Source organism: Mugil cephalus, chromosome 9 (genome assembly GCF_022458985.1).
Source record: "Mugil cephalus isolate CIBA_MC_2020 chromosome 9, CIBA_Mcephalus_1.1, whole genome shotgun sequence".
Lineage (NCBI taxonomy): Eukaryota > Metazoa > Chordata > Actinopteri > Mugiliformes > Mugilidae > Mugil > Mugil cephalus.
Window position 1 is genome coordinate 11,715,400 of NC_061778.1, and position 27,594 is coordinate 11,742,993.

A 27,594-nucleotide genomic window follows, 5' to 3' on the forward strand; every position below is an offset into this window, starting at 1 on the left:
TCTTTTTTTTAATCTATTGCTGCAGCCTTTACAGCTGTGGAGCTCTAAACTTTAAATGACACCGTCTGAGAAGAAAAACTAAAATTGAGTATTTCATGCGAAGAATGATAAATTGTAAAGGTCCTCAAACTGAAAAGCTTGGAAAACAATGGTCAAGTTAAGGCAGCAAATTGAGAATATGTTTATATAACCACTACTGATTAAGTTAGTTATTTTGCTGGTTGAAGTCATAATGACAGTTCATCCTGGTTAATCTCCTCTCACAGACAAAATATAGCAAAAATAAATATACGTGAAATTAGCCGTCATCCTCCCTAACCCCTCATCACATTAGAATGAGTGTAATTGACAGTATGTCCCCTTGAGGGCGCCCTCGTCCTCTTCTTCTCGTCCTCAGGTCCCTGCAGTCTCCTGCTGTCTGTCTCTAGCGCTTTGAAATCCTTATCTGCTGAAGTCATCGAGCGCTCAGCTTTGCTCATAGTGATGTTTATGAGGCGGGTATGAGTTAAGGCGAGAGCTGAGTTGGTCTGTTTCAGCCTGTTGTAGTTTTATTTTATGAGAAATGTCCAAATCCAGTCAATAGGGGGTGACGTAATCTGAACTCTTTTATAATTGTTATTGATTAATCATTTAAGACGTGTGGGCTAATAAGGGGACCGGTGTCAGGGTAAAACATTGCCTAATGGTCCCTTAAACATGCAAATAAGTTGCTATATTTAGTTATTTTACTGATCGATGCGTTTGATGAGATTTAATTGGATTTAAAATTCAATATTTTTGACTACGTCAGATATTTTAAGCAGGTTTTAATGTTTTTGAGTTTTGTTATTGTGTAAAATGTGGACTGCAGCAACACCTCACGACTTGTATTTTTTTTTGTGTACCCACAATGCAGTGCGGCTGGGGGGGTAGGGGGTAGGGGGGGGGCTGTCCGTGGTGCTGAAGCTGCGCGTGCCTCAGAGGTGGCTACCACCGAGCATCCTTCCGCGAGAGGACCAGCGCGAGGACTTGGTGTTTCTCGACGGATGAGAGATTCAGGATGCTTCCTCCTGCTGCTCTAGTCTCCCTCACGAGGCTTTAACCGCAACCATCCTTTAATTTTATTTTACAGTTGTTGTTAACGCACAAGGCACAAACCGGAGACGTGTTTTTTCTTTTTTTCTCTCTTTTCCTCGGCTCTCCCGGTGCCGCCGCCGCCTGCACACAGCCGCCGTCACCGCTCCGTCCCACATCCTTTATGCACAGCACGCTGCTCCGGTCCTCTCCGACAAAACACTCCTTTGTGCCCGAGCACCATGGCCCGCGCCAGCCGCTTTCACTGAGAGACATGGAAGCCAAACAACACCCCATAAAGAGCCTCAAGAGCTACCCGGAGACCGGTGGCCGGAGCCTGGCGGCGGCCGCCGGAGGCGACGGAGGAGGCGGGTATCGAGCCGGCTCGGCCGAAATGGAGATGGAGGCGAAGATCCAGAAAGCCATCGACTTCAAGTCGGAGGGCCATCGTTGCTACAAGGAGAAGAAATTTCGGGAAGCGATAGGCAAGTACCACCGGGCGCTGCTGCAGCTCAAAGGGGTGCACGTTGTCGACGGGACGACGGGCTCCGAGGTCAACCTGCTCAATCAAGCCGCGGCCAAGCTGACCGAGGAGCAGCGGAGAGCCGTGGAGATCACCGAGATCGAGTGCTATGACAGCCTGACAGGTGAGCGGTTGCAGGTGCATCCCCCTCCCCACACACACACACACACACACACACACAAAACACTGGGCAGCTGCTGACACCATTGTTCGTGCCGGTTCACTGGGTTCACAAACACACTCGTAGGTTGTAGTTATTTCTGCAGGTTCTGGTTTCCTCCTGTGCAGAGGCAGGTGAAACAACCCCGGTGGTGTATGAGCCGAGGACGTGCACATATGGCTTTGGACATATTGCGCTTACGTGACGGAGAATATGAAAGGATTTGCACGCATTTTTGGCCACTAGTGCAGTATTTACCCCAGAGGCCATTTGCCAGCCATTACAGAGAAATGTCACAATGTAAATGAGCACGTCTCATCGTTGCCATGCCAATTTCAGGCTCGTACACGGCCTTTCAAAGGGTTTCTGTGCCACTGCTTCAAAGCACGTTCCTGCTTTTAATTTAGTGTGGTTCACTGCTGAGTAAATGTGGAGGAGGGGGGGGAAAAAAAGTCAATGAACGAATAAAATTAATGTTCTTATTTGTCTTTTAATTTAAGAGACAAGTTCACCGAGCTGTTGTGTTGCAGCATTTCAAGTGGGGTCTGAGGAGGAGAGAGGAGTGATGTAAGAGCTTTGTTGTGATTTACTACAGAGTGAACAGAGCTCCAGTGCTGGACGACGCTGTGGTATTTTCACCAGTGTTAAACCAGAGCTGCAGTTATTGATCGTGGTCTGAATTAACCTTCAAAAACTGGTTAATAATATCCACGTTCTTAAATAACAAGATGACATCTTGACCCAAGGATGTTGTTGACTAATTTAACGATTAATAGTCAGAAAACTGACGTGTATTTCACATTCAATAAGACACAATGGGAGGGGAAAGGGCAAAAAAACACACAACAACATAGCTATGATTATGTCAGGTGTATAAAATAGTTCTCTTCTTCGTCTCTCATAACCGTTTCCAGATGTTTTGACCGTACCTTGAGGCCTTCTGAGGTCAAGTGGACATGACTTCACAGATATATGTGTCCAATGAACCTCTATGTTGACAATGTGATATGATTCACTCCCGTATTTCATCCCTGTTGGCTACAACGTAACATGACAAAGGGAACTCATTGGTCAATTCGCACTAAATAAAATGAAACAAAGACAATAATTGGTAATGTGACACCAAGCTGAAACAGCTGGAGATTTCGGCATGAAAGTCAACATCCACAAGGAGTTGATGACGATGATGATGATGATGATGATGATGATGATGATTAATGGCGCAGACCAGCAGTTACCTCACAATACTTATGCGACTGTTTTGGTCCGTGACTGTGGCATGGCGGCGGTGTCAGTGTTGTGTCTCCTCGCTGCCACGGTGCATTGAAGGTCGCTTGTTCTGCGTACAGAGCCTGTCTGGAGCCTGAAGCAAGGCCACTGTGGCGTGAAGGGAAGATGGGGGAGGAAAGGAGAAGAGGGGGGGGGCGGGGGGGAGAATGAAAAATTAGTGTGAGGGAAGGAAGGAGCAGGAGATTTGGTGAAAATGGTTGGAGGAGGAGAGGAAAAGAGAAAGAGCAAAGAGCAGTGGAACAGAAAGAGGGGAAGTGGACTGCTAGCGCGCAACAGGGGGGCATATTTACCATGGCAACCATCGCTGGGCCTTTTCCCTGTTGATGTATTAATACCGCTCATGCCCTCCCCTCGCTGCTTCTTGGAAGTGTGTGCCCATGCGCATGCACACACACACACACACACAAAGAGAGACCTCACTTCAACCTTGCTTTACCGTCGACGACTATGTGAGCGTCGTCTGAAATCGCTCTCTCGTTCTCTACTTCCTGTACATGGCAGCCGTGAGATATAAACCGGGCACTTTATTATTATGGACATCTATAAAACACACAAAATGAACCCACAGTGGGCTCTGTGTGTTTGTGGATAGATTTAGCCACTCGGTTACTTTTGCCGACTACAAATGTAAGAACATGCCCGCTCATTTAAAGTGCATTTATTGAGGACTATTTCAAGCTGTGGATAAGTGCACAGAGTTTATACTGGTGAGCATTTACAGTGTGTCTGTATTTATGGTAATTAAGGAGCACACAGTATGTCTCAGCATTTTTACAGCGGGCCTTGGCTATAAAGGTAATTCTTGTTAATAGGCTGAATTTATTGTTTTGTTTGGGTTTTACATTTGGATAATAAAATGAATATATAGACGCTGAATAAAAACAAGGATTAAAAGACTTCTGCTGTAATAAAACTACTCTCGGAATAGGGAATTTTATGTTCAGGTTTTCATTTTGTGGCAAAATGAAGCGAAAAAGTAACTTAGTACTTGAGAACATGCAGAAAAATAAAGTATTTATTTACCTCTACACAGTAAGAGATGTTTGAACACTCTAGTGGATGAATAATAGTTTTATTTAGATAGAAAACCTCAGTTAGGTCAGTATCTTTTTGCAAGAGGGATGTCTATACATCCATCCACTAATATTTAATTTAATTTTTATTGTCAACACTAAACCATTACAACACAGATGTGATAACATAAGGATAACTTTCAAAGTATTGACAGGTTACTGTGAGATCATGGTTGTCCATGTCGACCTAAACGGACTAAGCGATATTTTATTCTGAATGAGAACAGAAAGATGATTTTTAGTTTACAGAACCGATGACTCTCATGTGGCCGGGTGCAAGGACAGCTGCAGGTCTTTGTTGTGCAGCTCCACCTGGTTACCCAGAGTTCTGCTGGGCAGACTGTGGTCACCGTGGTTATGAGTGAGGAGCTGCCGTTTGATTGGCCGGCCGTGTTTGGCTCTGACGTATGACGAGAGAGCAACAAGCCAGCAGAACCAGTCCCATGTGGGAGAGCGGTTGCATGTCAGGGGTGGGAGTTGTTTTGCACGAGTTTGTGTGTTTCTGCTTTCAAAAGCGTCGAGGAACAGCAGCCGACCAAGGAGACATGGAGTGTGTGTGTGTTTATGAATCTGTGTATGTGTGGTGAGAGGGAAGGGGAGTTGCTTTCAGTGCTGCTTGTCCTGCTGTTGTTGCCGCACCCATCACTGACATTGCTGATCTTGTTTAAGTGCAGTGTATTGGTGTGTTAATGTGTGTGTGTGCTTTCTTATTTCCTTGATTTTACTGTGATCAAACTTTCCTTGTTTGTACAGAAAATAAATACATTCAATTGCATTCAATTGCTGTTACATTCTGTAGCAATAAATATTGCTAAATAAATCCAGCTGAACACATAAAATGGAAAAAATAGTTCCACCAACCAACAACGTCTATTGCAATAAAACTCTCAGTGGTCATTTTCTGCAGTATGAGCTCTTGCTTTGATGACAGTGGAAAATATGTGTCCATTAATCTGACTATAATTTAAATGTCTTTTGGTTTTGGTGCCTCAGCAGCTGCTTTCTTCTATATTATGTGATGCTAGACTGGATATTGGAAGGTCTTAGACAACACATGCAATTACAAGATGTGTGTTTTTGGATGAAGACATAACAGATTCTTTTTTTAGATGTTGTGGTCCTTTTAGTTCTGCCACCACTGGGGTTTTGTGTGACTCAAAGTTTTTCAAATGTTGTGGAGTGACTCCAACTGATTTACAGAGAAAGACACTGAAAAACACTGCGTTTTTTGGGGGAAAGGAAATTGATTGAGTGAAACTAATTATTTCTAGGAGGAGAAAATACGAGGTTTTAATGTCATATAGAGACACGAGTAAGTATCAGCGCCAACATCACCTGATTCTGTCAAACAGAACAACGACAGATGATGAATGTCCCATTTGCTGGCCCTTTTAAGGAGACTCTCAGTCTGTGTATTCCTGTAGGGCTGTATCTAAATAGGTTACAACGCCGCCGCTGCCGCTGCCGTCGTCGTCGTCGTCTGTGTCTGTCGTAGTTCACAGTGGTGCAACATGTTGACCGGAGGCAGAGCGCCTGCCAGCCTGCCTCAGCCATCCATCCGCCCACCACAAACTCACAGTGAGGCACATACAGAAACAACAGATGTGACTGCAGTTTGCTTGCTCTTTTTTCCTGATATTGATCACACAGACACTTGTTTTAAGCGGTTCGAATGCGCATTAGGGAGTGTGCAGGGAATAAAAAAAACAAAAAAACGGTGTGATCCTTTTGTGAGATCCATCAGTCTGACTTTTCATTAACTTCTGCTCGCTCTCATCTCTGCCTAAAATCTCCCTTTGTTCCTCCTGACTGGCTCAATCTGCGAGTGACTCATAAGTCACAGCCTTGGGAGCGACGCAGCGGGAGGGGACGAGTGGAATTGTTTGTTTCGTAACACCAGCCACCTTTTTATTCAACTGCTGCTGCTCACAGCCGCGATGATGATCCAGCGATTTCCACCCACTCGTCACATAAAAGAAAAATCGTTGAAAGGAGTGAAAATAAAAACACAAACTGTTTTTTTTTCTCTCACCGTAGAGAACAAGGAATAATTTAATCTTAATAAGATATATGCTGAGAGCTTATAAACCGTGAGCAAACAATTTTTTTTCCTCCCCCTTGTGTTAGTAGAGACGAGCTGTGCCGCCTTAGTTTATGTCATCTCATGCAGCCTCAACTGTTTACCTAAAATGAACTCCACGTTCAGGTTTAATTTCCTGTAGAAGGAAATAACATATGTTAAATATAGCCGGAAGCAGTTATGTACAAACCGAAGGTGACTGAGCAGATGTGCCACAGTTTTGTTAAATGATTAATCATCTAAGCCACTGAATCATTTTCTAGTGTTTCGTAGATCAGATGGTTTATCATTTAGTAATGAAAACAGTCAGCTGATTCATTTCTTCAGATGTGCCCATTTGACCTCAAAGGAACATATCAATACCCTTCGGGGTCTGTTGTTTATGTCCCTGAGGATTTAAGTGACTCTTCTTCATCGAGGCTACAGCATCTAAACAATGCTCATGTCAGTTGGAGACTAATCTGAGGTATATTTAGCTCCGCAAATAGTTCAAGACCAAGTCATGGTAAGTATTACAGTCAATTTAACTGATGCCTTAATCGATTATATTTTGGACCACTTGCTTGCAGCAGCTGTGAGCCTTTCAGCAAACAGTTTCCTTGTGCGTCACACATGGATGGATCAACATTAACATTCATTTAGATGCCAGATGGACACAGAGACCATTACCTTGTATTTCTGTCCCACCCCAAAAGTTTCCAAGTGAAAAAAGCAGAACATAAAAACACTGATAGTGTATGGACTGAGCTACCTCTACTTAAATTAGGAGTTCTGACTCCGTTGAGGCTTTTAAGAAGGACCTTAAGACCCATCTTTGTTCCTTGGCTTTCAATGGCATTTGATCTGTTTTTATTTTTCTGGGTGTTAATAGCTTTTCATTTCTTGATACATCGACGTTGATCTGTATTTTACATGTTTTATATGACATGTTGAATGTGAAGCACTTTGGTGCAAATGCTCTTTGATTTTAAATGAACTTTAACTCATACACTATATCTTATATACTGCTTCCTGCTACCAGTGATGCTAATTTGATGGTAGGAACCAAAGTCACAGGCAGTGTTTCCTTGTGGTAAACATTTAGGAAACTCCCATGTGTGAGTGAGTGGCTCCCACTGGTTGTCATCTGTTTCAGCTTGTTAGGCATCTACCTCATGTTTTTTTTTCACCTTCATCATCGCTAACACACTGTTTGGTTTCCACCACCTCCAGTGAGTCTTAAGCTGCTAAATTCTCCGCTATGTTCACCATCGAGCAGCAGTGGTTTTCATGCAGCCAAAAATGAGCTGAAAGACACTCGACAGAGCCAAGGAAGTCTTTTATTTTTCATTAAACATAGATCATTTAGCCTTCGTTAATTGTAATCACAGCATCGACATCGACAAATATGTATATATACATTATCAATGTGGGCCAATGACGAGCTTTAACTTAAAGCTCTGAATGCTTGTGTCCCAACAAATACCCTGTATCTGACTGAGGTAATCCATAAATCTTTGACCCCTGACGTTATGGATCTCATACTAAATTTAATGAGCCTTTAATGAACCTATTGGCGACATAAACATCTGTTACCGCTGGACCAGAATCAGAGTAAATTACAGCTGCCATTGCTCCGCTGCCTCGACACATCACGGCCTCTAAGCCCCGTCGTGCCTCCGACACCGGGGGCCGCATTCAGATAACGTCAGCGATGTGCAACACCACAGAAGAGAGAGATTTGACCGGTCCACTCTGATACATTGCTACAGAACAGTCGATGCCTGCTTACAAAAGCAGAATAGAGCCGAAAACCCCTCCCTTTCATCTCCTGCCAGCTCAGCCACCAGGGGATGTGGTGGAGTGCTTGAGATAAAGACAGAAGAAGAGAGTGAGCAGGATAGGAGGGAAGTGTAACATAGAGGGGTTATAAGATGAGGGAGAAAGACAGCTTTTAGTAGCAGTTGCGCTTTGGACAGAAAACACTTGCCATGCAGCGAGCTGGTCCTGTAGGAGGATGGAAGAGGAGGAGGAGGAGGAGGAGGAGGAGGAAGAGGAGAGATGCCATGTGAGGGTTAGAAGGGGGATGGGGGGAGAGCTGGTCTGTGTTTTTTCCCCCCTCTGTGCATGTACGTCTGCCATTGGAGGGATGGTCAGAGCAGGGCAGCGAGGCTATTGAGTGCCAGAGCTGCAGATGGCATGGCATTTCTGTACCACTCACACTGTACTGTCCTCTCTATAGTACAAAACAAAAAAACAACAAAATAAAAAAAAACAAAAAAACAGGCAGGACTGGAGAGGATGGAGGACGGGGTACGTCAGCAGAGGAAGATGGATAAGCTCAAATGGGGGAGGAAGTGTGAGAAACTGGACAGAACTCTTTAACGTGATGGGATTATAAGACAGAGGAGGGGAGGGTACGGCTGTAAAGGAGAATGACAAGCAGGGAAGGAGAGGAGGAGCACGCTCGCCTCCATGACCTCCGAGTAGTGACGGGAGGGTTTTTCTGAGCGGCGTTTTTGTTGATTTGCTTTATTTTTTATTTTATTTCTTTCTTGCACCGAGAAATCCAATTCTGACCAACCTGATTTATATCGCAGCCCTGACAGGCCCAGATGACTCCCGTCACAAGAGTAAATAAGATTCAATCATTTGTCAGGATGGAAAAGGGAGAAGGGGGTCGAGAGAGGGAGGGACGGGCGGCTAATATTTTAAACTTCCATAAAATGAGACACATTGTTAAAATATTGTTAAAACTGTCAAAACATAAACCAACACAGTTAGAGAATCTAAAGGGAAGTAAATTAACAAGACTCTGAGCTAAACATTAATGCTAATGATCTGATTTTAGCAGCTATAAAGGTTAAAACTGTTCTTATTCTATTGTGTCGCTGTGGTGCTAATTAATAGTAAACACAACACAACACCCAGTTAGTTTCATAGATATTTTTCAACAACAGAAACATAGTTGCATGTGTCAAAGTTAAGGCGAAATAAACCTTATACATTATTCCTGTGTGTGTATGTTTGTGATATGAGTTAAGTGTATTGTTCTGATTTGTTAAATGCCATCCTCTTCTTTGACGCGGATTGAAATAACAAACGAACTGGACTCGAACGTCCCCGTCAAAGCTTTTTGAAAGTCACGACTGAGAGAAAACTGAAACACGGGAGAGAAATAGAAGAGAAATGCCGAATGTTCATCCTCTATAAGCCATCAGTAATGAGAATTCACTGAAGCTATTTGCGCACATCTAACACCCGTGCTCCAGTGGACAGTGCAGAGTAAAACCAATTCCCTGTTTATATTTATCCGCAGAGCTCCGCGCTGATAAACGCTGGCTGCTATCTGAGCTTTCCCTGCTCCGGCCTGACGCTGAATGCTTTATTACATGAACTGCCGGGGACTGACATTGAAAAGTCGTCCTTGTTAAACCCCGTTTGAGGCGGCAGCGAAAGGTAAAGGCAGGCGTTGAGACCGTTTCGCTGATCCAGCATCTGAGGGCGGACCTCGGTGGAGCAGGTTTAACAGATTTTCTTACCGTCAGCGCTGCTTCGAGGAGAATTAAGAGGCAGAATCTGGAGTTAAAATGTGAAATTTAAAGCTATAATCACCAATAGATCAAATGACCATGTGTATTACTTAATAAATTATAGTTTGCTGTACTCGTTACCTCTCAGCCTCAAGCTGTGGATGTAGAAGGGATCAATGACTAAATATACAGCCGAAAAATCTACTTCTGGGGCTTCGGCTGACACCAAATATAATTGAGCTCTTTTTTTTTTTCCTCAAGGTGCTTTTTTTTTTTGTTGCAACATTTTGCTCATCAACCACAACGATCCTCTACAGCTCTGTGAACAGATGAAGATAGGAGGAAGTTGACAGTGACTTAAGAAATAAGAATAAGCTGCCTTTTGCCCCCAGAGTGTCTTGAAACGGCCCTGCATGAAAGCACAGCATTCTTTAATCTAATAAAATGATCTGAGTTATGTCTCCCTGTTAAAAAAAAAAATGCAGCACACACACTAATACACGACAGTTTGTCCATTTGACTTAGTGTCAATAAATACAATGATGGCTCTGCAGGAAGCTGCAAATTTATTCCAGAGCTGCAAATTCTTTTATATGAGAGGAGCCTGATGACAAATGTTTTGCAAACGAAAAGGAATAAGGAGCAAAACAAGACTTAGCGTTTGTGACACTGACAGATCAGACTACTTAAAAGCACAATCAGAGCAGAGAAAATGCCAAAGTCAGTCAGACAAAATGTTCCCTGACCGGCACAACAGTCCAAATGCAATTATATTCCCAGGAGAGGAGGGCGGATGACAGGGCCCATGTTTTCAAGAACGCGCACACGTCTGGAAAGCGTCGACATTCAACTGCTGTGGCTCATTTATTAATTCATGTTCACAACCACAAAAAAACACTAACCGCACACACATACACGAGCGTGACCGCTGTCACTGAGCTGACTAATCTGTGTTTTTGGTGGGTGTCGCCCTGTGAGAAAGATGAAACTGTCTTTACATGAAATATGTGGATCTACACGAAGAAGTATTGAATTTTTAAAACGTGTTTGCAGCTGCATACGCTTTGAACTACATCATGTCTAGATGAGACTTCGTCTGACTTATATAAGGGCTGGGCTGCTCATGAAGATGCATTTAAGGGTTAAAGCATCTCCAAAATCAAGTCTCCATTCAAACGAATAAGAGAAATCAATGCTCGTCATCATCATCCGCTGTGAAGTTCGTGAGTCTGTCCCCTCGGTACAAACGAGGTGACGAACTAAATGAGCGCTATTCAGGTTTCTAGCAATAAAATCCCGAGAGACGTTTGTGATGAAAATGTGGCATTTAGGAGCATTTTGTGGATTCGTTTGATCCTCAAAGATGTGAGATTTCATGCTGCCAAAATCTTCTGTGTTTGCGGCGATGACTGATGTTTTAGTCACAAGTCGATTTTCATTTCCATGATTTAGTCATGATGACTGCAGCCCCCTCACATTTTGATGTTATCAACACATTTGTTTTTCCATCTCGGCCGAGCACGAAATATTTCCCTTGGTCTCAACTTTCCATTGTTGTTTTTATTGTTTTTAACTGTCAACCCCAGCAGACTGTTGTATTCAGTATAAAAACTCCTCACTTGTTTTTTTTTTTTTTTTTTTTTTTTTTTCTGCCTGGTGCTGGATAGTACAAACTGTCCTGATTCATATTCTCTGCTGCCAGATGAGCTCCTCACTGTGTTTTCGTCAGACCTCGTACGGAGAAGGTTTCTAAACCGGCTGCCAGCTCGATGATGTATCATTTGCAGAAATTACGGGAGCCGCTAATTTACGTCAGATAGTGAAAAACTTTACTACCTCACAGATTAAACCCGACTCCACGAGATTCAGAGCCAACAATGTTGACCTTTCCACTGCTCTCCTCCGTCTTTGGCGCTGCCGCTGCACACGAGCACAAGAGTAAAAATACAGGAAGTGGATTGATACTAGTAAACACAAACTTAATTTTACTTGACAGTGTTTGCGTTAAAAGAAGCAACGTGTTTGACAGCAGCCGGAGACGGGAGCCAAGGATCTGCTGAGTCAAAGACGAGAGTCTGTCCAGTGTCCACAGATGACATCACCAATCAGATAATGGCCTGGCTGCAGGCGTCGACAAAATTATATCCTGGTCAGAGTTCAACTACAGATAAAACCCTCTCTGATGTGTTATTAAACTTCACTTATCTGCTGCTTGAAAGTCTGTTTTTACTCATGAGAGTAAAAGTAATATAGAAAACGCTGGATCCCTTTCGGACCCCGAGACTCATTTTGGGTGAAAACGTGTAAACAAAGTCATTTACACTAACGGCTTTTTCTCAAGAGGTATCAAGAAATTACACGGCCAATATTATAGACAAGGAGAGAACTCCGCTAATGTAATGTGGAAACCATTAAATGATTTCATCTCGCAGTGTCTTCGAGAAGATAGCTTCCTCGCTTGTATAAATATTTAAGCAGATGAGCATTAATCCAGAGTCAGCGACTATTTTAGGAGAGTGGACCGGCGTGGGAGGGTGCGCGCTGATAAAGTGAGGTAGAAGACGGGTAGAGACGGGAGGAGCTGGGGTTTGAGGTGTAAGAAAAACCAAACTCGTCTCTTAAAGTTAGAAAATCTCTCTTTCGGTACCGACCACGAACAATAAACAACACAGAAGTGGATTTGAGTGGCTTCCCTGGCTTAACAAAAGCCTCCCTGTGCAGTTTGCCCTCTGTGAGATCTAATAGAATAATCTGGTTGCTTCCCTTCACTCCCAGGATCAGTGTTACACTGTGGGTAATCCATGCAAATATGCTTGATGTACCAGCAGTTTCCCGGCACGACAGGCTGTGTCTGTGTTACAAGTAAAACCAACGCGGGGTTTCTGCAAAAGGAGCAACAGCTGTGAGGGAGGAAATGGAAAAGGACCAATGGTAGTTTTACAAGAGCATTTTTGACAAAGTTGTTTATTTCGTAAATAAAATTATGTGTTTATGCTTTTATTTTTGTACAGATTAAAGAAAAGAAAAGTCCCTTGAGTCGGTGGGTTGTTATGCTAAAGTTGTGTTAGAAGTTGGAACAAAAAAAAAAACAGTTATTCCTGGATGAGACACACTGGGCAGTTTTATTAAAACAAAAGAAAAAAGAAAAGAAGACATTTTTAGATTAAAAACTGTAAAGCAGAGCGTATATTAAAGGCTTTTTGACAGTCTGGATGATCAGAATCGCTGGTGTTTTTGAATGACTGACCTTATGTAAGGATGAACAAACCCACTGTGAAACCACAGGGTCCCTGCAGAGTGGGCTTTAAGGTCAGTGTGGGTGGCTTTGGTCGTCTCCATCACACCAAGCCTGACTCTCGGTTAATGTCCGACTAATATAGAGGCTGCACCCGCCTAAAAGCAGCTCTTAAATCTGTATGTATGCAATATAATTTAAATAAGTGAATAATAAATATATATTTCTTTAATAGGTTAAACTAATTTATTTCTGCTGTGGGGCAATTTAACACACAGGTCTATGGGGCCTCACATTAGTCTCTGGAAACTTGACCAAATTTGACACATTAGGAAGAACAACAAAACAAAACCTCACCACGTTTGGAACGAGGGAGTTTCCATTTAATAAATCTGCTGCTGTCTAGTGCACAGTACTGTACCGTATGATGTGACGTATTTAGACGTCGTCAGCTCCCTCCCTGAATTACGACGAGGAGGCAGACGTGAACATCATAAATAAAAGGCTGCTGACATTGTGTACGCGTTTATGAGAGTATCGATCAAGAGAGAGAAAAAAAGTGTAAACACCGAAATGTTGAACTGTTCCTTTAATCGAAGCACTACGAGCAAACTACACTCCTAGAGGTTTACAGGGGAGCTTTCCTGTCTAATTTATGAGCACTTTACTTTTCCCGCTGCTGCAGAGGAACCCGCGGAGGCCTCAGAGACCCAGACAGTCGAAGAGGAGCCGTAAGAGTGAGCAATTAAGGGGGCTCTTCTGACACCATATGGAGCCACATTAGTCTTCTGCCACAGTGACACACAATCAAAGGGATCATCTGCTGTGTTTGTTTCAAGTAAAATGTTGTGTGATGAGCTTTTATCACCTCTGTGTATTAATAAATCACAGCAGTCATTATGTATATTTCCTCCAGAGGGAGGGAGCCGACGTTGTTTTCCTTATGTTGCACTGATGAGTGAGTCACCAAACTCCATCCACTTCTATATGGGAATAACAGCTTCTTTTAGACAGTATTAAAAAAACCATAAGAGATGATTAGATCACTTGTTGTTATTGCTCCTCTCCTGTGCAAAGTCAAAGGTGCAGTTTTTTAATAATTCAGAAATTACAACAACAGCTATGAAATATGAGAGTGAAACAGAAAAAAAATACATAAAACTAGAGATGAGTCTGTTCAAGTCCAGTCATCGTGAGTGATCTGATCACAAGGGGTCAATTAAAAGGACAAGACACTCACCCACAAGTCCACATCCACAGTTTGTGACTACTTTCCTTCACAACTCGTAATGCACCTGAGGTCTGATGTCCTCTTGAAACTCATCTCATTCCTTCAGAGAAAGAGAAAGAAAATTATTGACTGTTTATTAACAGAGACAGAATTTGAACATCATTTGACCTTTTGCATGTTAAATAAATCTAAACCAGAATGCATTGAATGAGTTAATTAAATTAGCAGAATTAGCAGTATTTTCTCATTAATGGCCGGTGTCTTTATTTTCCTTTGTTACTGGAGAATTTTCTTTTACTTCTACAAATAGTGCAGCAGTGAAATGACTATTACTATTACTATTACTATAACTATTACTATTACTCCAGAAGTTTCCTGATGTCGCTTCATAATTTGAGCTTTGTGCAGGTCTCTAACAACTAACGTCATAGGGAAGGAGATGAATACATTATAAAAATGATCTCGGCTACATTTCCATATAGAATATAATCAGATCACAGGTGACAATTTAATGGTAGGTGTCAACATACTAAGAGCTGCTCGCTTGTGTTGAGGTCATCCAGTTCTTAAAGGCAGCAGCAGCACTTCACATCATAAAAACAGTAAAAAACAAAAAAAGAGAGAATAAATAAGCATATAAATGCAGTATTAGGGATAAACAGGACCTTTAAAGACAAATGATGATGCAGGTGGTGGCCGGTGAAGGCAGTGAGAGTAAAATGCTGTGTCATGTCAGTACAGACGAGCCAGTAACTGTAGCCCTGACCCTCCCAATAATGACAACAGAGCGCTGAGGGTGGAGCTATTCTTAGTGGGCCTGGAGAGACCGGCTACACTGCCCGAGAGCTGTGTCATCAGCATGTACGAGATCGGTTTTGTGCTCCGAAATGTGGTGTGAGGCGGTTTTTCATGTTGATGACTGTGCGCGTTTCATTCGTCTCTTTAAAAACAAATCTATTGCAGCGTTTGTGAAGTAGAGACAGTGGATGCAGTGACAGGTGCAGTGAAAAGAGGAGGAGGACTTTGCTTTGAGGTTAAATAGAGGAGTGAAGGACGAGGGTCAAAGATGGAGAGCTATGCAGGGAAATGTGTGTGTGTGTGAGAGAGAAGAAGAGCGTTAGTGTGAGTGATGGGTCTCTTCATCCGCCGTTATCTCCACACAGAACTAATTACAAGGTGATGGACAGCAGACTAATCACCGGGGCCTCTAGTGGCTTTAAATTAGCCGGATCGTGGTGTCACGCCTGGTGTGATGGAGAGCGACAAGAGGGAAAGGGAGGGACATTCACAGGGAAGACGAGGCGAAGTAGAGAAAGAAGGGTTGAAACTCTCAGAGTATGAAGGTGATAGACAAAGAAACTTTCACACTCGCTCTGCCTGCTTCCCCCTGACTTCTCCTGTAGAAAGTCTAGCACCGTTTCCTCTTGACTGTTTCTGGATTTTGTTTCATCAGCAGCGTCTTTATCTCTGTCCTCCCTTGCCCTCCGTCTCTCTTGTCTTATTTCAGCTTCCTGTCTATTTTTTTTTTATTATTATTATATCTCCCTCTTTTGTTCCTCCCAGGCCTTGCTGCCTTGTCTGCCAAATGAAAGCGTGTCTCTACGCAGGCTCTGTTATTTCAGACGTGATGCCTGAGGCAAACCAGTGGGGTTCCTGAGCATGTGTTAACCACTCCCACACACCTCACCTCTCATTTGACATTCAAGCAAAGGAAACACATGCGTGCAGTCACGGACCCACAAACGCCGGCTTTAACACTCGCACGCTCGGCAGCTGCTTTCCTGGTGTTTCTCTGAAATTCAAATACATTTCCAAATCCCTTTTTGTTCCATTAGTTCCCATGTTTTATCTCCTTCATCCCCCCCTTTAAATCCAGCGGGCAGGTTTCGACAATAAAGCTTTGAAGCTACAGTTCAGTCGCCTGTCCTCGTTATTCATCCTCTCTAATCGTTGCAGTGAAAACATTTCTTGATCGCAACAAAAGTCAGCGAAGCACGTCTGATGTACTGTTGACGTTTTAGAGGAGGGTCCAGAGAGAGAGAGAGAGGTCGAGGTTCAGGGTCAGCCTGAGCAGCTGCCAGCGTTTTGTCGTGTTCCTCATTGGCATTTGAGCAGCGTGCATGTGATGGACACTGCCTCTAATTCCTGTGGTTTTCAGTTTTTCTGTTCTTGATTAGTGCCTTTCAAAAATGACTTCTTATTGTTTCTTCCTGTCAGAACCCAAAGGCAGTCTGGAAGGAGGTGGATCTGGAACTGGAAATCATGTCTGTTAATTAACTAATAGAACCATTCATGGCCTACGTCACTGTGACATCACAATGTTAACTGGAGGCACAACAGAGGGAAACTGGAGGTGAACACTGTGACTTTCAACCATGAAAATGTCATGTTGCTGTATTTTTGGGGACCAAAACTCGAAAAATCAAAAACACTCACTTGAAGTTTTATCAGATACCAGCCACTGCCAGACGTACACAACTATGGTTTGGCTTTGGCGGTTAAAAGAAAGGACTGGAGTGATACAATCAACAATGGATACACTTCATATTAGATAAGATTAATATGTAAAACGCATCATCAGTTTCAGCCTAGATAACATCATGGGTTAGAATAAATCATGACTGAAATTATGTTAAGTTAAATTATGTTACATGTTAATGCTAATGCTAACAGCTTGGTAACACAACATTAGTTCTATGTTTCAGGGGTGTCCAAGCGGAAGTTTACATTTACTATATTAGCCTATATTACTTCTGGTAATATCTTTGTTGGAGAGGCTTCACTTAATAAAGACAGACCAGACTTCGTGTCCTCCTTTGGTTAAATCGTCCATCCAGTGAGCGAGAGTGTAGGGGTCGGTGAATGTAGTCCCATCAGTCAGAGTCATCTTTTTAAAATAAAACTCACAGTCTCTGGGAGTGAGTGTATTACTATATTCTCTAAAATATGCGTTTTCCTCATCCATTTGGCTATAGTATTTGAGTTGTTTAGCATCCAGTTAAGCCCCGCCCCTCAAAAAACATCACATTGTTTACAAGCTGTGAAGGGGCCTGTTGATCTTTGTTTTATTTCACGCTGCACGTGTCTTCTTTTATATGTTCAGTGCCAGCTTTATAATCAGATCTCTCGGTGATGAGGACACCTCAGCCCCAGTGATATAACAGTGCCGTGTTTATCGGGTCTCTTTCTGTCCGTCTCAGATGATCCCGTCATTATCACACTCCTAATGCATCTCACCACACTCTACATTTCCTCCAGCACGCCATCCATCTGCCTAATGGGCCAGTAGGGTGCGGTCGACCAGTCATCACTTGTGCACTGTGTCTTTTTGCCCCCGTTGTCAATTTTGAATCTAATGTTGGTTGTGTCGTCAAGTTGTGTCAAACCTTTGTTTACACCCACGTGGAGACCTGCGTTAGTGCGTGTTTGTGTCATTTGTTACTGCTCCGTGAACTCCGTGTGAGGATTCTTCTTGTGCCAGTGAACGGCGTCAGCCATTAAATCCATTATGGACTGTAACCGAATCCTCTGAAAGCTCGGCTGACGTCGATGATGGATGGGCGCGCGGAGGGATGAGTGTTGTATCTGCGCGGTTGTAAAAACAAATAGAGGAGTAGATTGTGTAGAGAGAGTTGTACGGCAGAGGTAGAGGCCGTGTGAGGTGAATCCCACTGTACCGGGCTGAGAAGACTTACGATCAGTGACAACGGTGGAAACAGCTTCGACCTTGCTGCTCTGCTCTGAGCTGAGTCATGAGCCTTACTGGAAGGAGGAGGCTTGTCAGACTTCCTCTTCTTCCATTTACTAGTAAAGGCTACGACAGCAGATACATCAGCATTATTATTTTATTATCATAACCTTTATTCACACAGGAATATAATTCTCATTGGGATTAAAAAAAGGAGCCCTTGCCAAGAAAGGGACAAATAACACAGTTGCGTGCGTACAGAACATCAGGAAGCCTGCATGGAAAGGAAACTAAATCAAAAATCCTCACCAATATTTGGAAGATGTTACTGAGACAAAAGTCAAACAGAAGGAATATGAATTAGTAACAACATCTGCAGCCAGATGTGCAAGGCTCCGAGTCGTTTAAAATGTAGTGAGCTGCCTAAAATTAAGGAGAGGACATCTTCCTTTTTCACAGTTCAGTAAGATTAGAGATTTGAGATGCACTGTATGGACAGCAGTTCAGACTATACAATGAAATACTTACTTGGAAAGTTTCCCTTACTAGCAAACAATACATAAATAAAAGAGGAGGAATAAAAAACAGCAGACTAAACCAAGGTGAGGGAGCAGTCAGTTAAATTAAAAATTTAAAACTTGGGTTTAGAAAATGGTCTGTGCTCCACGATATAAGACAATCATGTGTCCATAAATGTCCATAAGCAAACATAAATGCGGCATCAAGTCTCCCTTTGGTCTCATAAAACAGCCTAAAAAGTCTTGTCTAGAGTCTAAAATAAATAAACTCTGTTTTAGGTTTCAAATCAATGACTTGAATTCCCAGTGTAGATCCTGTCTTAGTCTTGTTTATTTTCTGTTTTAGAGGTTTAGATTATACAAGGTATTAAAAGCAAATAGCAGCTGGCAAAGAGTCATTTAATTATGTATATATTTAATGGAGGAAAAAATAGGTAGATGTGAGATTCTTCAGTGTTACAGTTTATCATATTGGCCTATTGTACGTAGGTCTGATCGGGAGAATATATTAACATGGTTGCATATTTGTAGTAGTAGTAAACTTACAGGTGAGAATAATGGAAATGAATGACGGCTCAGTTCCAGACTCTTCATTCATTTATATTCTGGCTTTTTAGTCATTTGGTTCAGGATTTGATGTTTCTCATGGTACCTGGTTATTCTCATATGTGACTGTCTCCATGTGTCTGACAAACACAAACAAAACATGAATAATGTATTTCATATTTAAACAGGACATGTTAGGATGTGCTCTACACAGTCACGCATTGTTTACAGGGAGACTATTCCTCATCTTTAATGTCGTAATGTTCTCACTATGACAGGTCAAAACTTAACAGTATCCCCAACAGAAATGTGAAAGTTTTTATTCTACATCCACTACGAATTTGGGAGCAAAGCCAAACTAAAACTGGGATGAAATGAAAGCATCCCTTGAGAAGATCCGAAGCAGAGTTAAAGTTGGCTCAATTCAAAGTTTTATTCCAAGTTGTAAGTTGGTCTTGGTCTTGTTCCCTAGCACAGAAACACACTCTGTGAACTCGCTGCTTTGCAATCATCAGACACATTAAACTTCAACCACCAAATACCAAAAACATATTGATTCTTACTGAGTTTGTCCTTCCCCCTCTTGTCCACCATGAATTATTTAGTGTTTTGCTGCTGCAGGACTGTGTGTGTGTGTGTGTGTGTGCGTGTGTGTGTGTCCATTAGTCCAGCTCATTTGATTAAAAATTACCTTTTCTCACTTAGTGACTTTTTGTTCAAGCTCACCTTTTTTAACGTGCTCCTCCTTCTCCTCATCCCACAGCTCCCATCAGTCTCACCTCTCCTCCTCCTCCTCCTCCTCCTCCACTTTAAGCCTAAACCCCAGCCTCGCGCACGCACCCCTCCTTCCTCCCCCTCCCTCCGTCTCTCACTCCTGACTCACCCTTTCCTCCCAGCGAACAGTCCTTGACTCGTGTTATTCGCAGAGCTGTCCGAGAGGCAAGGGCAGACTCGGGGGAAGGACGGGATGGGGAGTGCTGAAGGAAGGGCGGAGGGAAATTATTTTTGAAATATTATACGATAGATTAGGCAGAGACACGGGCGGAGAGTGAAGATGAGGGGGGAAAAAAAGGGGGAGAGATGGAAGTAAAATCAAAACCTCAAGTGGTTGCGATCACCAGAGGATTAGGGTTTGAGTGATCAGATATCTGAGACATCAGCAGGCGTTTAAAAGCTTTGGTGGACTAAAAGCTGTGTGTGTGCGCATGTGTGTCTTTACTAATGAAGTTACTGTGACCATAGCTGGTCTCAGAGCTGCTGAGAGTTGCTCCATCGATCTATGACTACAGAGAAATACAAGTCTTATTCTTGAGTGTTTTCTTGAAGTTAAGCTCAGCGAAATCACTTCACCCCCGTGATCCTTGGGACTTTCTTCTCCTCTCCTACTCTCCTCTGTGTTTACAATGCATCTGAAATATCAGTTAAATTAGATTTAGGCATCCTCACAGTGCTGACAACTCTCAACCTCAACACATTTCTCCCCCCAATACTCCGTACTATTTTGTGTGTGGAGTTCAGCGTCGCTCCCGCCCCAGGCCTCAAACTGCTTGCGCGACTTTTTTTTTTGTGTCTTCTCTACGCTATGAGACATTAGTACTGGCTATTTATAGTCCAATGCCACTGCCACCCCAAGGAAGTACTGTTGAGGCTAAATTTCACAGTGGCGCTATTATAAGGCACAGAGTGAGATGTCAGCAAAAATATCCCGTCTTTGTTTCTCACCCGGGGGATTTACTTGTCGTTTAAACTTCACTAATTTAGACTCAGTGTCTAAGTGTTTGCATAGGCAGAAAGAGACAAATATTTTAAATGAATTTTTCTTTGTGGGTGTTTGTGAGTTTTTAAAGCGTTTTCAGCCACTAAATTGTTCCCTGCCCTCTTCCCGCAGCGTGTTTGTTGCAGTCTGAGCTGGTGAACTACGAGAGAGTGAAGGAGTACTGCCTGAAAGTGCTGAGCCACCAGAGAGACCACTTCAAGGCCATGTACCGAGCCGGCATCGCCTTCTATCACCTGGGTGATTACGAATGTGCCCTTCGCTACCTGCGTGACGCCAAGAACCGCGAGCCCACAGGTGAGAACGAACAGATTTCATAGTTCAACCCAAAAACTACGCTGTGATATGGTGGGAAATGAATCATTTCTTTGCATGAGCATCAGCGCTGTTTGAGAATCACATATATTTACTATGATGGATGTTTTATAAGTTCATTTTAAACTTTAATTGTAAATTTGACAATAATTTGAATAAAATGTACACATTTAAATATCTATTTTTCTATTTTCTTCCCTAAAATGTTCATTTCATCTACTTGAACAAGTGTTTAAATTTGCATAAGTACAGTTTATAAACCTGTGTTCAGTTTGTGCAAAAACAAATACAAAGCGTGCATGCATTATAGCACTGTACTATTGACAGGAGTATTGCATGACGAGTGCATGTGGATGATACAAAGCTGTGGCTGGAGTCGCGAGAATTTAAGAGAACAATTGGATATCACGAAACTCCACTTTGCGAGAGTCACAGCTCATTCGCATTAAATGAAAACGCGTACAATTTTACTTGAAATATCACCTTTATTTTGTGGAAAAACTGTAATGGCAACGCAGCTGGTGTTGTGTTTGGTAGAAAGTGATATTCAGCCTAAGGTGTAACATTTAGTCTAGTAAAGACACAGAGTAAGAACGTAGTCTAGTATCACAGCTTTTCATTTCTTGTGGCCATTTAAATAAACAAAAGTGCAGTGGTGGCTGCAATTAACTGCAGTTGTTGTGTTTAACTTCCTGAGACCCTGCGTCCTCATATGAGGACAGGTTTTAGGTTTGTGGTAGCTTCATTTAGACCTGTTGTCCTCATAAGTGGATACCTTTATCTGCCATCTAGTGGTAGTGAAAGTGTAAAAACATGATAGCATAATGGCGGGCATTTCAGCAAAATCTTTATTTTATTTTTATTTTCATGGTTGAAACTTGACTACTTATGCTTATTAATTTCTCTAGTTTGATATGACAAATTCTTTCAGTAGTAAAAAGCTTAAAAAGCATAACAAATAAAACCTCTGGTCTCAAGATGTTAATATCAAAGAAAGTGTTGTATGTTAGAAACATTGAGCACTTTTAACTAAATGCAGCATTTAAATATTAATTTTTCTCAACCTAAATTTAACTGCCTGGACAAATACGGTGGCAATGATTGAAGTAAAACTTGTGCGTTACGTTTTCTTTCTCCACTGCAGACACCAACGTGCTGCGATACATCCAGCTGACGGAGATGAAGATGAGCAAGAGCGGACAGAGGGAACGAGAGAGCGGCAAAGAGACCCAGGGCTAACCCTCGACCCCTTCACCCTCCTGACCCCTCCGACCTTTGACCCCAACGTGTAGTCCCAATCCGACCCTCCCACTCCTCTATTGACAGACAGCGGCACAGACAGAAGAGACCCAGTCGCCCCCGGGGACACATATCAACACTGTCTGCGACTTCCTTTTCCTCCTCTTCTTCCCCGTTTCTCCCTCAGGTGCTGTGGTTCCTCTCCCTAGATGCAGTCAGCAGGAGGACATTTAAAAAAAAAAGAAATAAATAAATAAAATAAACAAAAAAGAAGGAAGATGGTGTATTATACTCATACTGAAAACCGTCGTCGTGGTGGGACGGCAAAGGAGCTTCAAAACATATGAACCGTGGACCTTTGCGTGATTTAGTAAATGTTTTAAAAACACAAAATGCATTTTGTTTCTGCTCTCTTGCTCTCTCTTTTTCTCCCTGCCTTCCTCTCCGTCTCTCTCCGTCTACTTTCTCGAGGAGGACACGTGGGTTGGGAAGCTCGACCGCGACCGGGATGGACGTCAGGGGCGTGTGTGTGTGTGTGTGTGCGTGATTGTGTGCAGGCAGGTTTGAGGCTGAACCACGGGATAGTGAGGGGTGTGTACGTGAGTGTGTGTGTGTGTGTGTGGGGGAGACACATATCAAGACTACAGCCCAATTTGATTGTACATCCTCAACCTAACAGGGTTCACTTAGGCCCCGTGCTACTGGACAGACAAGAAACCTTTCATCTAGTAGAGAAAAAAAAAAACCTGCCTTCGCGCTTAATCTGTCACTTCTCCCTCTCACTTTTCTTTCCTAGTTTCTAGACTGTTTGATTCAATTCAAGGGCTAATTCAAGTGTTTGTAATCCATTATTGGGGTTTTTAATTCGCCATCACGATATAATAATTGATGGTTAACAGCATGTGCGTGTGCGGCAAAGACACCAGGTTTCCCCTACGGTTCTTGCTGTTATCAGATGTGCTATCGTGGAAACTGGTGTGTCGTCCGAAGCCCCTCCTGGTCCATGTGTTGTGTTAATGTTGTTGAGACCGTCGAAGCCCGTCCCTCCCATGCCCCCCCCTCCCGTTCTCCCGTTAATGATGTCACAACGGATAATAGCCAATGAGATCGGAGTACCATCACCTGCCATTGGCCAGATGGAGACCCACTCCAAAGCTTCACAGCGAGAAACGCTTTGACATTTCCAAAACGGAGGTCCAACCTTTTATCGCTAATGCTGAAGCTTCCCAGATGTTGATAAGACACAGAGGAGACTCTGGGCAGCGTTAGTGCAGGGAAAACAATCACACGCATCTGACTTGATAGCCCAAAAACGCCGTCTCAGAGCACTCAGCTTTAGTGCACTTCAACAAGAACGAGCCATTTGAGATTTCTCCTGCTTGTTGTGTGTGGATAGATTAAACCTCTGAGCTGTATGGACAGATAAGACACAACATTAGCATTAGACTCTACTGACGATATGGTTTTTGGATATCCATTACTAGCTGTCCAGCGCTACCGCTGCTTCTCTTGTGACTTGTGAAGCTGAATCATTGATAATGCAAATATTGCTTTTGATATAATAGCTTTACCACAGGCTTAAATCTGCCTGCCCTGTTCTGCAGAAGGTTGGATTGATAATTTCTGAAAGCATGACCTGAATTTCCCTCGTCTCTGATGCCATGAAACCCAGTTTCCCCTTTTCTCATGTGCAAGCCCACCTCCTGCATGTAACGTGCGGCTCCGGGGAGCTGCTTCAGATGTTTGGGATAGGGATTATATGTGCTCTATTGCTTTCTGTCATGGCATGCTGCCACCAAGCTGTTTGCTCATACCTCCTTTTTATCCGTCCTGCCCTTTATAAACACAGAAGGTGGCGACAAACTGTGATCACAGCAGTAGAATAGTAATCAAATATTTTTCTTTAATGAAACAAGAGTCGCCTTCTGCTCTGACTAAGGTGACGGATAATTAAGTCAAAAAGAAGTGGAGGAGGAAATCAAATCATACGAAGATGCTGGGAAAGATTTCCCCCTCCCCATTTATTTCATTGACCTGCTCTGAGGTAAATGGGGACATAAGTGTGTCAATGGGACTCTGGAGAGGCGGCACCATGCGTTCAAGAGACCGGCATGATATAGAGAGGCTCTGGTGGAGGGAGAAGTAGGCCATCGTCAGCCCCAGTAAAGCAGCTGCAGCTCTGCTGTGGCACTGAAAGTTTAATCCTAATTCATCATTAGATACTACATGAACTAAAGTATGTGGACACCTGCTAAATACTGTCGGGCATTCAGTGGAGGGAGGCTATTCTGGGAAGACCCTCCACAATATTTAGAAACCTGGTTCCTGAAATATGTTACATACATCCTCAAGATCATTAAATCTGAAACTGAAGTCCACGAGGAGCGGTGAGCTTTGAGGTTTGAGGTGTTAGGTGCCTCAATTAAGGGCATTTCAGACGTGGATGTAGAGGGGATTCAAACCAGTGATGGTACAGTCGTCTCTAACCACCAATCCACAGTTTATGTTCAGTAAAAACGCCCGGCTCATGTTTTGGATGTGGTCACGTAAATCCTGTTTATGACCATTTATTTTAGTCAAGCAACATTAAAATCCCAATTTACAATTGAAACAGAAATTACAGAACCAAGATTTTTTCTCAATTAAATATTTCACGCATGAACACTCATGGTTCTCCAAACTGGTATCGACCAAGGGTGGGCGGTACTGGGAATTCTGATATCGATCCAATACCAAGTAAATACAGGGCTAGTATCGCCGTTACCAATCTGTCAGGGTCATTGAATAACTTCGTAATTTTGCCTTTAGTTAGTTGATTATAACTGTGATAAAACACATCAATATTTTCGGCAACCAATTTGTATTTACTAATAAAACAATTTCACCATATGAAAATTAAACAATTCCCCTTTTATTACACAAAAGTCTCACCTTTTACTACAGGTGTTGATGGAGAAGCTCTGTGCTCACATCAACTCTTGAGGAGTAATTAACTGGACGTACAGAAGAGAAACTGTAACAAAAGCTTCGCTTTCATCACGCTAGTACCGATCCGATTCCGATACTGACCCTGGTATCGATACTATCAATATTTAGATTGAGCCTTGGTGTCCACATACTTTTGGCTATGTAGTGTAGACAATAACAAGATATTGTCTATGATATTACGTATATTACTGTATTATGTTAAAATAATGTCCTCGTCACCGCTTTGATTGGTTGCTAAAATATTTACAGCTATCGTCTGCAAAGAAATTGACGCTGACAGGAAGAATGAGTAAAAAAAAAACATTTTAGGATGTCAGAGTCTTGCACTTCTGGGTTTAATTAGGGTGAAAATTATATGCAGAAGCTTTGTTAGGTGTTGATGTCACCCTTTATTTTTCTCCTGGTTTCCCAAAGGGGATGAATCAACACAGTGAGAAACAGCGCCTGCAGGCTCAGTCTCCATGGCTGCCTGGGCTGAGTCTCCTCACCCACGGGCCCCTCGGGGATAGGTCTCCCCCCTCATGGTCCTCTCTCCATGGCACCAGTCCGCCATCTTGTTTTTGTCTCGCTGTGCTAAGTCATTCTGGCTCAACGTGTGCTACAACTGTCAAGGGACAACAAGCTGCACATAAAACAGGATCGTTTCCAGCCGAACGTTTTTGTTTTTTCTTTTAATTTTTGGTGAACGACCAAGCCGAGGCTGTTATTGTAAGCATAATCCGACAACGTGCTGTCTCTCACAAACTGAGACATCCGATCTATACGTGAGTGTAGCTTTGAAAACAAACAAAAAGCACAACAACAGCAACAACAAAAAAAGAGATGGAAAAGAAAAACTACTGGCTGTGTTATTTATTTATTTTTTTGCTCTTTTACTTTGATGTCATTTGAGGTAAATGTTTGTCAAATGTCAAAGTAGTTTTTGTGAATATATGAAGCAAATGTACAAAAAAATAACAAAAAATGGAAAGTTTTATGGTTGTGAAAAGCTTTACTTTACTGAATTACTTTATTAACAGAAAAGAAAAGCAAGAGATAAAAAAGAGAATTTTATTAAAGCTCCTCCACAGAGCTGCTTTGTGACTGTGTCTGTATTTGTTGATATTTCTGTTGATGTCCCCTTCGTCGAGGGACCCAGAACCGGCTCAGAGTACATGCGGTGCCCTTCGGCCCCCTCCATCCAACTGACAACTCACCCGACTCGTCTGTTTCTGTACAGTACGGTACGGCGCAGCAGTGGATGGGAACTCTGAGGAATCTCTCCTCTCAGCCGCAGGCCTCTATCCTGTTTGTTTCTGTGTTGACATGAAGGACATGAAGCTGGGGACGTCGAGGCTAAGACAGCATTTTTGTCTCGCATCGCTCCCGGGAGGCCTTTTTCCATTCAACACCCAAATATCCAACAGGCCTCTGTCTGGTTTTACTGAACTGCTAGCCTGGGAATGCACTATTGATTGGTAAATGAAGATTATGAATAAAGTTTCAAACAAAGAGGAACATTGCTGTTGTGTTGTTTCAATTTAAATGGAATCATCAAAGCATTGTAGGTAATGTAGTCCCCTAATTTTCACAAAGAAGATCAGCTTGCAACACACTGCGGAAGTTTAAATGTTTTTGTTTTTTTAACTTTCAACCTAACCATAGTTACGTTTACATGGGTGCTAGTATTTCATCTGTAATCTGGATAAAACTGCCTCAGTTAGAACCGACAGAAGGGATACAAAATCTGAGAGGGATGGTGTAAACATTTGATTGTCCATAGGAAAAGGGTTAAATAAATATGATTGATGTAAACATATTATATATTGTAGCAGTGAAACACTAGACAAACTTTAGAGTAATCCCACTAGTCTTCATCATATTTTGTTTTTGGAGTCTCTAAGACAATGTCTCATAATATTTAACCTCCTGAGACCCTGTGTCCTCATATGGGGACATTAAGTTTTAGGTTTGTGGCAGCTTATTCTGCTTCATTTAGACCTGTTGTCCTCATAAGTGGACGCCTTAGTCTGTCGCCTAGAGGTAGCAAAGGGTGAACACACTGGGTAAGAACGGGGTAAGAACGTGATAGCAGAATAATTCGTTCTGCAGCCCATCATGGGACAAAATTAGACAAGGACCAAAAACCTCATCAAATTTTATGATTGAAACTTGCTTTTTTAAACTTATTAACTTCTCTAGTTTGATATGACTCGTGAATTTAACAAATTATATCAATAGTAACGAGCTGCAAGGCCACTAATTAGCAAGTACTCGTTTGAGGACACTGGGATTTCATTGTTTGTAGTCCTGTTCTTGCTATGAGGACTTTTTTTTTTTTTCAAAAACGACTTCTTGTTCAAAGATGATGCTTAGTTTTATACTTCTTA

At 42.5% G+C, this 27,594-nt stretch overlaps 1 protein-coding gene across 1 annotated transcript; it reads left to right on the plus strand.

Annotated features, from left to right (window-relative positions):
* Positions 1 to 912: 912 nt before the first annotated feature.
* ttc9b (tetratricopeptide repeat domain 9B) lies at positions 913 to 26,716 on the plus strand. Its single transcript, XM_047594565.1, has 3 exons — positions 913 to 1,700; positions 20,798 to 20,980; positions 22,143 to 26,716. The coding sequence occupies exons 1-3, from the start codon at positions 1,238 to 1,240 to the stop codon at positions 22,235 to 22,237; spliced, it is 741 nt and encodes a 246-aa protein (XP_047450521.1). The 5' UTR covers positions 913 to 1,237; the 3' UTR covers positions 22,238 to 26,716.
* The last annotated feature ends 878 nt before the right edge of the window (positions 26,717 to 27,594 follow it).